Source organism: Excalfactoria chinensis, chromosome 1 (assembly GCF_039878825.1).
Source record: "Excalfactoria chinensis isolate bCotChi1 chromosome 1, bCotChi1.hap2, whole genome shotgun sequence".
Lineage (NCBI taxonomy): Eukaryota > Metazoa > Chordata > Aves > Galliformes > Phasianidae > Excalfactoria > Excalfactoria chinensis.
The window spans coordinates 46,883,128-46,892,880 of NC_092825.1; the positions used below are offsets into that span (position 1 = coordinate 46,883,128).

The 9,753-nt window shown below is 48.8% G+C and overlaps 1 protein-coding gene across 1 annotated transcript; it reads left to right on the forward strand.

Annotated features, from left to right (window-relative positions):
* The first annotated feature begins 2,014 nt into the window (after window positions 1–2,014).
* On the forward strand, window positions 2,015–8,872 carry POLR3H (RNA polymerase III subunit H). The gene is made up of 7 exons (XM_072339398.1): window positions 2,015–2,075; window positions 2,352–2,470; window positions 3,543–3,639; window positions 5,539–5,625; window positions 6,587–6,650; window positions 7,223–7,430; window positions 8,083–8,872. Exons 2-7 carry the CDS (start codon window positions 2,360–2,362, stop codon window positions 8,134–8,136), a joined length of 621 nt encoding a protein of 206 aa, XP_072195499.1. The 5' UTR covers window positions 2,015–2,075; window positions 2,352–2,359; the 3' UTR covers window positions 8,137–8,872.
* Window positions 8,873–9,753: the final 881 nt, after the last annotated feature.

A 9,753-nucleotide genomic window follows, 5' to 3' on the forward strand; every position in this document is an offset into this window, starting at 1 on the left:
ATGAGGATGAGACACGCCTGGGGTTTTCTCTAAGCAGCAGAAAAACAGCAGCAGAGAACCATGCCCCCATATGCCGGCAAAGCCTCCCTGCTCTCAACGCTACCGAGAGAATCTGGAGACGTTACGGTTACAAAGATGTGCGCTCAGCCTCTGTGAGTTTGTGGCTATTTCGTGTGTCAGTACCATAGGGGCACAAAGAAAGCACTCGGCAAGATGGGGCTGTGCCCAGTTTCCAGCATCAGAATAGTTGAGCTGCAGTGTGAAATACAGTGTGGTGCTGCTGGGTGCTACCTACAGCAGAGTTGAGACAGCGACATTTTACAAGGCAAGATCTGGCTTTGGTTTATATTTTTACATCAGAGATAACAGTGAGAACCAATGCTGCTGGAAATATAGAATTCCTCCACAGAGAAAACCCAGCGCAACAGACCATCACATCACTGAAGCTCCAGGTGTGCACCATGCTGGGGCTGCAGGGGTTATCTGCAGGAGAGAATTTCCTGCAGAATGTGACATTTCTGGTAGAAGCTGATAAATTGCTAGTGGGGTTGGTAGCCTGGAATCTCAAGGCACTGCAGCTCATCTCACTGTGCACTTCATGGAACACCAAGGAGCTATTCATTAGGCATGGGCCAGTAGGAGGGGATGCCGTGCAGACCTCCTAGTCACATAGCTGGGGCTCAGGGCTGTGCAACAGGCTGAAGGAGATGTGTTTATTTTGGACACCCAGCAGTCCCCATTGGGTCATGGCTGTTGGAAACATGAAAAACGTTAGCTCGAGGGTAAGCAAGAAATGTGTGGTGGGACCATCCTAATCCACTTGTTCATCCAGCCTCCCATGTTATTCCAGGTATTCACCCTGCTATCGCCTAGCACCACTGCCCCGACTTAACCTTCCAACTCTTATGTACAAAAGCATCCAGAGTGATCACCTCGCTAGTATCAACACATGACCTCTCTTCTGCCTCCTGGTGTGACACCAAGGTTATTTCTTCCCCCGCTGCCAGAAGAGGGACATGATGAGGAACTACTTTGAAAAGGCAGCTACAGCGACCTGCAAAACCTGCAGCTAAAGGTCAGCCCCAGCATCGTCTGACCTGCGTGGAGCCAGGACAGAACAGCAAGGGATGCAGTGAGCACAGCTGTGCTGTACTCAGATTAGCACAGCCAGCACCATGGAGAAGGGAAAGGCTCTTTGTGCAGCTCCTCAAGTAGGCTGGGGTGGATTTGGGGCGAGGCGTCCCACCAGCGGTGTGTGCAGAGCTCATCACTGAGACTAATGCTACTCTTCCCAGGGACCTGGGAAAGAAAAACTGGATCCTCCAACTCCTGCTTAACGCCAACACACTGAACATGTGCAGAGCAGCCATTTAATCATCACAAAGAGACACCCTGCTGGAGCAGGAATAATTTCAAACAGCTCAGAAACTCCTTAGCCACGACAGATCTCCGGCTAATGAGGCCGAGGTGCGGTATTTATGGCCTTGTTTTCCCCTTCCTGCTCCAAGACAGCTCAACGTTTAAAGCTTTCTTATCCCAAGCACTCATTACCGCCCGCTACACACTGCCACAGGGGGCGGGGGGTGACACCCGTCGTGTCGGCATCAAAGCCGCCGTGCTGACAGCGCAGTTTTGCCTGTCAGCCGCAGACACGTTGGTTTTCCTCAGTCTTTTTTTAAGCACACCGCAGGCAGCTCTGCCACATCTCGGGGCACGTCTCAGGCACGGACGCAGCCCCTTGTTTTCCACAACTCCTATCACGAGGAGAGCAGCTGCGGAGAGCTGTCCACGGATTTACGTTTCACTTAACGAAAGTAGCGCCTCCAGCCAACGGAGAGCCTCAGTAACTGACAGCGACTGCCTACCTCACAGGAAGACAAAATGGCCGCCCCCGCGTGAGGCGGGCCTGGTGCCGGTGCTAGGGGCGGGGCCTCCGCGCAGCACATACCGTGCGGTAGGTCCGGCTACACGTCAATCAGAATCCATCTCCCCGCCCTCCCGAAGGCGATTGGCTCCGACACCGGAAGTGGCGGTGGGGACGTGCAGCGCGCGGAGCAGTGCGGCGTGTGTGTGAGGTGGGTTTGAGGCTGTCGGGGGTCGTTGCTGCCTCTCCGCGCCTGCTGCTGTCTGCCCCGGGATCACACGGTCACGGTCCTGCTCTGCTGTGACTGTGGGCTCGTGGGGAGGCCGAGCTCTGCCCAGCTGGTCTCTAACCCCACTCGTCCCCTTTGCCCCTCGCAGTCCCCAGGAGACGCAGAGTGCTGCCCCGCCGCGCCTCCCGCAAGGCCTGGGCTGAATGCTCGTTACTGAGGCGGCCCCTGTACGGTTCTGCTCTCTCCCTGTCTCCCCAGAGGCCGCCATGTTTGTCCTGGTGGAGATGACTGACACGGTGAGGATTCCTCCCTGGCAGTTTGAGAGGAAACTGAATGAGTCCATTGCTGAGGAGCTAAACAAGAAATTGGCCAATAAGGTAATGTATAGGGTGGTGTAAGTGTTGTAGCATCGCCGCGTAGCGGGGTGTTTCTGTGTTTGTGCCTAGTGACACATGCATCAGAACAACTTAGATATGAAGGCTGACCCCAAACGAAAAGGAAAAAAAGAGGGAGACATGTATCATCCCATAGGAGTCTTCTGTTCTTTGTGCTGTAAAGAATGTGCTGAGGGACATGGAAAAAGAGAGTTGCTGCCACCTTACGTGTGGGGCAGCAGTACAAAGTGCCGTATGAAGAAAGTGCATGCAAACCAGGCCAGTGTAAATGCAACAAAAATACCGAAAGAGAAATGGAGGTGGTGATATCTGACTTGCTTTGTGCTGAGTACAGTATGCTGGCACAGTCTTCCCCTTTAGCGTGGGGCATATGAAAGTGTTGTGTCACAGAGTCCCTGTGCAGCCCATGAGGCTGATGGGCACACAGCTTTCAGGGGATACAGAGCTCAGAGTGCAGCTTGGCAGTGTGAAGGGGGCTCTGGAGAGCATCCTCAGGTGATCGAGGAAGCAGAATATCCCGGCAAGTTAGGAAAAAAACCCACAGCAATCTTATATCCACTGACTATATGGGTAGGTGCCACAGATTCTGTGAAGCGGCAGAGAAACTGGGAGTTCTCCTGATCTCTGCCCAGAGCTATTACAGTTTCAGACAAAGACAAGCTTAGAAACTTGTGAGGATGGTGGCAGGATCTTGGCCTTTGGACAAGATATGGGTCTGCTGAATTGGGTACGCGTTCTTTCACAGCTTTACTATTGTGGCAGGTCAGATTTTTCATTATTGACAGTTATCCCGATGATTTCTGTTTACAGCAGCGCTCCTTCTAGTCCCATTAAGAACACAAACTCACATAATGCTTGAGGAAGATAGGGGTACCTCTGAAATGCAGCCTGCTTAGTGCTGGGGCTGTTGGAGGAGTGCACATAAGCAGCCTCCCTCCCACCTTGCCGCCTTCTGTTGCCTTCTTTCTAAAAGCCGTGCACTTTGTATAAACTTGAAGGGAGTTAACTTGCTAATTGATATACTGCCTTTTCTATTCCATTTTAATTCGATCAGGTTGTATACAACGTTGGTCTCTGCATCTGCCTGTATGATATTACAAAACTGGAAGATTCATACATATTCCCTGGGGATGGTGCGTCGCATACCAAAGGTATGTTCAGAGTTATGGCTGTTGCAGAAGGTCAGCGGTCTGCAAGTGTTGACTGAGTTCCCATTGTTAGGTAAATTAAGTTTAAAGGGACTTACTGAAGTTAGCAGCCTTCGCTGTTCCCTTCAGGAGAGAGAGAGGATCACGGCAGAAGTCCGTTTCCATTGCACTGCTGTGGTTAGAAATACATAGAATTACCCAGGTTGGAAAAGACCTTGAAGATCATCAAGTCCAACCACAGCCTAACCAGTACCCCATCTCTAAAAAACCTCTGCTAAATCATATCCCTGAGTACCACATCCAAACGGCTCTTAAACACATCCAGGGATGGCGATTCAGCCACCTCCCTGGGGAGCCTATTCCAGTACCTAACCACCCTTTCTGTAAAGAAGTTCTTCCTAATATCCAACCTAAACTTGCCCTGGCGCAACTTAAGGCCATTTCCTCTTGTCCTGTCACTTGTCACTAGTGAGAAGAGACCTGCCCCACTCTCACTGTAAGAACCTTTCAGGTACTGGAAGACAGCAATAAGGTCTCCCCTCAGCCTCCTCTTCCTCAGACTAAACAGCCCCAGCTTCCTTAGCCTCTCCTCATAGGGCTGATTCTCCAAGCCCTTCACGAGCCTCGTTGCCCTTCTCTTACCTCTGGACATATTTAAGTATGTGGCCCTATCTTCCTTCTTTAACTGTTTATCTCTGCCCTACAGTTATAGCCATAGGTCTTGGGTAAGGAAGGGGTTCATTTAACTTAGAAAGCTCAGAAATCTCCAAACAGAAAGTAATTTATACTAATTGTTCTGCGTTTGTCCATTATTATCATTGTTATTTTCTTTTTGAAGCTTATTTTGCCTGCCTGGAGTGTTGAAACGTTTCTAAATATAACATTCACACAACAGTCGATGCTGTTTTCTTAGCTGGAAGCTTTGCGGCATCTGCCTTTGAGACTCAGACAGATCTGGTTCAGCATACGTTGTTGGGATTTCAGATGACTTTTTTGGGGGAGGGAATAAGAAATGATTCACTACTTTTGAGCTTTGGCAAATCTGAACAAAAGCTGTAAATAAATGCGGAAATACTTGAGCAAAGGAAGTAACACTGTTAGAAGGAGACTGGACTGACTGCACGTGGCACCCCGGACATCATTTTTAATGCCAATAGAGCTCATTCCCTACAAATAAAAGCTTCTTTCATACTGAGGAGGATGGCAGGCTTTCCTGCTCGTTTTAGTCTCCATTTGCTTCCTTAACTTCGAACCTCCTTGAACTGAAACAAGAGAATGTATTCCCTGAGTTTGCAGAGAAACCTCCTGTTTTCAGAAGCTGGGATAGCGCTTGCTACCAGGCAGCAGGATTTATTACTCCTTCTCCAATCTAGTGCTTGATTTAATATAGAAGAACAGCACTGGGTATGGACAGTCAAAATGATGTTAAACAGCTTTTAAACGTTATATTGCTGGGGTTGTCTTAGTGTAGCTTCCTCATAAATGCAAAATTCTTAGTTAGCAACGTAAGTAGAGTTTTCATTTGCCATCAAAGATAAAAGAAGCAGAAGTATGGCAGGAAAACAACATTTCAGCTGACATTCCTGGTGTCCAAGGATGCTTTGTAATGGAATCAGAGGCCCTGCTTGTTTTATAGTTTCATCCCGTGATCTTCAGTTCTTTCAGTGCTGAAGAGCAGAGAACGGGAAACTGCTGCCATAATTCATACAGAACAGGAATCATAACTCTGATTTCTGTTTTCCTGACATCACCAGTACCTGTAGGGAAGCCGTAAAGCATGCAGGATGCAGCGTTTTAGAGGGCAATATAGGATGTGGGATTTTGTTTTAGTGGCTGCCACCCTGTGGAAGGAGTGTGGTTCACTCACACAAACATAACGTTAACGATGTGCTTTCTTTCAAGTGCATTTCCGCTACGTGGTCTTCCATCCCTTCCTGGACGAGATTCTGGTTGGAGAGATTAAAAGCTGCAGTCAGGATGGCGTTCATGGTAAACTGCATCTCCTAACATCAGAGACGCAAGAGCTGCAGTGCCCTTGGGGATACTGTGGTTTCAGGCACTGCCGTGCTGTGTGTGAGCTACTTGGAGGCTGGTACTGCCTCCAGTCCTGCTCCAGCCTCAGGCTGATTGGTAGCTTGAGCCTGGCAGCTTCCCCTGCACTCCATGGTTTTGTCTGCGCTCCCCTCTCTCTTTGTCACTCGTGTGCATGCCCAAGAAGAATAGGCAAGCCCATCTGGAGCTACACTGACTTTATTTTCTCGCTTCAGTTGACAGAACTTTTGGTGGTTTTCTTTTAAGGTGGTAGTACCAGGTTCTGTTGGTCTGATATATATTGCTGTCGTTTCTTGAAGGTTTGCAATTAATTCCTGTGTGTGAAGACATGGCAGGGAAACATCCTTCATAAGAAAGATGATGAACCACGTACTTCATGAAGTACATAGCTTATGGGTTCCCTTTTGTTACTGTAGCAGTATTCCATGCAGACGAGCTCCTGGGGATCCCAGGGATATATTTGTTGCTGAATTTAGGCTCGTGAAATTCAGCATCATGAAATCTAAAGGAGGACGTGGGGATTGGTCTAACGTGTTAGATAAAGAGCGGTGTACAGTTAGGTCTGTGATTTCTAAGCTCTTTTCTGTCACAGACCCCTCTATAGCATCTGACTCATTTACTGCAATGCCAGCACTTCAGTCCTGCTCCAAGCTGCCTTTTCCTTTCCTCGTGGACATGAAGAGCGTGCCCGCTGTTGCTGTTTGTACTTCAGCTGGGTGCTTGCTTTGCTGCCAGCTGAAACGGAGCATCGTGGCTCAAAGAATAAATTCCTGCTTAATCTCAGACGTCCTTCCTGAAAGAGGAAGGAAAATGAATCTGGGATTGCACTTTCGGAATTGCTGTGGTACATCATTTGTGAAGAATGGTTTCAGTCTCAATCAGATTCTTTTCCCCGCAGTTTCCATTGGATTCTTTGATGATATTGTCATCCCACCGGAATCCCTGCAGCAGCCAGCAAAGTTGTATCCTTTGATCACCTTTGATAACTTTAGTACTTCATTTCAAAAGATTGTGCAGTGCTGGCCCAGCAGGCATTTACTGCTGCAACAATGAAGGTGCTCAATGGCAGAAGCTAAGCTGTTGTGTCGGGCAAGTCCCACAGACTGTTATCACAGCTCGGCAGGCCTCACGCTTATTAGGTTTTGCAGGATCATTGTGCCGGCTGATGGAAATGAATAGCGGTGTCCCTCGAACAGCCGCACCATTAATCCCTGCCTCTAGACTTGGGTGCTGCTGGAGGCGGAATGCGGGGTTTGCTACACGTGTGGCTATGTAAATGGCGTGTCTGATACTTATGGGAACTTGAGGGGTTGCTCTGTTTTGGAGGTGGGGGGGAGGGGTAACAGCATACAGCTGGAAGCGGGAAAGTCAGAAACAAGGCCGCAGTCCTGGAATGTGCAGTGATGTAGGATGGCGTGTTGGAGTTTGAGTGAGGATGGTGAAAAGGCTTTGAATCCAGAGAATTCTCAGAACTGTCACAAAGTGATGTGCCTGGTGAAATGCCGTTTCCTTCCTTAGCCTTTGGTGTTACCAGTGATGAAGCAGAGCAGGTGTGGGTATGGGAATATGAGACAGAAGAAGGAGCCCATGACCTCTACATGGACATCGGGGAGGAGATCCGCTTCCGAGTTGTGGACGAAACTTTTGTTGACACATCACCGACAGGCCCAAGCTCTGCAGAAGCCTCCACTTCAAATGCCACAGAAGAAGCCCAGAAGAAAGAAGCACCCTACACTCTTGTGGTAACTGTGTGCATAATTCCTATAGTCTTGCAAAGCCTGTGGTCAATTTTATTCTTAAAATAGCATCCCTTTCCCAAGGAGTTGGTTGCTTTAAGCTGACCATGAAACAAAGACAGTCACAAAAACAAAGGAGATGGTTCTTGTGGTTGCTCTGTGTTTGCTGTAGTTCTGCTAGAACACATTGTGGCTGATGGAGTTCCCATCTGGCAGGCTGAATGGGAACAGACTGGAGATGCAAGACCTGCAGATAGGAAAGAGCATACAAGGAATACAGAGCTGGGAAGCCCACACCAAGGTTTATGCAGCAGCACAGCGGTCTTTCCCATGCCGTATTTTGGCACAAGACCTCTCTGAGTACAATGCCATAGAATGGTGGATCCAAACCAATACAAGTTGTTTCCTCACAGCAGGAGAAGGTTGGGGCAGTCAGCACAGTCGGGATGGTGTGGGCAACAGGCTGATTTTTCAAGCGCTGGGGGTTTGGTTTAGTGCAGACAAGATTTGAAGTAGTTTGGACTGGGATCAGGCAGGAAAAAGAGGGAATGCCTCTCATCTGCAACACAAGGGGGAGAGACTTGATCTTTTTTTTTGCTTTTATTCCTGCGTTCTCTATGCAGTTTACAATCGCACGCTCTCTTTTCTGTGTGAGCAGGGATCAATCAGTGAACCAGGCCTGGGACTGCTGTCGTGGTGGACAAACAGCTAGCTGCAATCACTGCCAGCACCGCAAGAAAGTCTTTCCAGTGGATGTTTGGGGGATTACGGGATCCTGCTGGTGCACATTGCTCCCTTGAAGCTGAATGAGAAATTAGACCTGCCATTCTCTGTTTCCCCTTCAGCTTCCAACCTGCCAGATCAAGACAGTTGCTTTCAAGAAATGTCTTTGCTGATCTGTAGAAGTGAATTTACGGGGACAAAAAGCCTTGAGCCCAGCAGCAACAAATCCAGCTGGAGCTTTTGTCTCCTGCCCTGGAGGGAAAACTGGGGAGGTCTTCACTCGCCTGAATTAAGAAGGGAGTTGATTTCAAGTGAGTGAAAGTGGGAGAGAATGCCTGTCTAGATGTATTGTTTCCTTGGGCTGACAGCTTGATTTTAGAGGGGCGGAAAGCTGCAGTTCTGACGGGACCTGGAGAAGAAACAGCAAAAGACCAGAGCTGAGAGGTGTGGTAGCCAGATCTGGAAAATCCTTCTGCTGGGTAAGGCGAGTGGTAACGTTCTGCTGAGAATGGGAACTTAATGTGTGGATGGAAACAGCCCAAGAGAACTGGAACAAAAGGTGTTTACTCACAAGTAACGGGCTCTGTGACGATGATGACCGTGGAAAAGGAAGGGCTGCTTATTGCGGTGAGCAGAAATACTGCACTAGGTGGGCTGTATTTATTGAGAATGAGCTAAACTTTGCTGGAGCTTGACTGAAAATACATAATTAAGAACTGAAACGGACCTGTGTTTGAGCGAGTTGATTATGTCTGTGGGAGCGTGTTAATAGTAGAATTGGAATGAACAGCCAAAGCCACACAGCCTGCCTTCCTGCACAAGTTCTAGAGAAACGAAGAGCTTCCTGCCTCACAGGAAGACAAAAAGCTGCCTCCTGCAGTCTAGCTACTTGTATTTCAAGGCAGACACTGTTGAGTGTCGAGACTAACGCTTTGCTCTGCTCTAACAGCCAATAGCAAACAATTGCCATCACCCTCTGACAGCAATGAAAGGAAAGAGGGGAACAAAACAGCAAGTAAAATCTATGCAGGGCCCAATGCCAAGAGGGTGATGTTGCACATAATTACAAAGCCAGCCACGTTTGGCAGGAAGGGGCTGTAATTCCCTGGGATAGTGGAGCTGCTAACCTCCAACTGTGAAAACAAAGCCTGAGTCACCAGCACCCTCCCTGCGGTGTTAGTTATTGCCCCTTAATTCGGAACTGTTATTCGTGGTGCATTGCTCTCATTAAAAGGGAGCCCAGAATTGTGTAGGTTCACATAGTAACTGAGGTCCATCTGCTCAGTCAGCTTCCCGGATGCTGGCCGGGCAGCAGTGGTGCTCAGACATGCAGTCTGCTAGAGATGAGGGAAAATCCCCGTCAGTTTCTAAGAGGTCAGAATTTGGGCGATGCAGGTTAGAATCTCAACAGCAAAACAGGCTTCCACACTGGTTGCTCCAGAGAAAGCAGCCCAGGTAGCTGTTGTGCTCAGCTCACGTTTCACCGGCTCAGAGCTCCCAGCAGCGCACCGAAGAGCAGCTTCATTGCTTCACAGAGCGTTCTGAAATCATCACACTTGCTGTGGAGAGGGTGAGCTGTGTGAGAGGAAACGAACTTAATGAACGA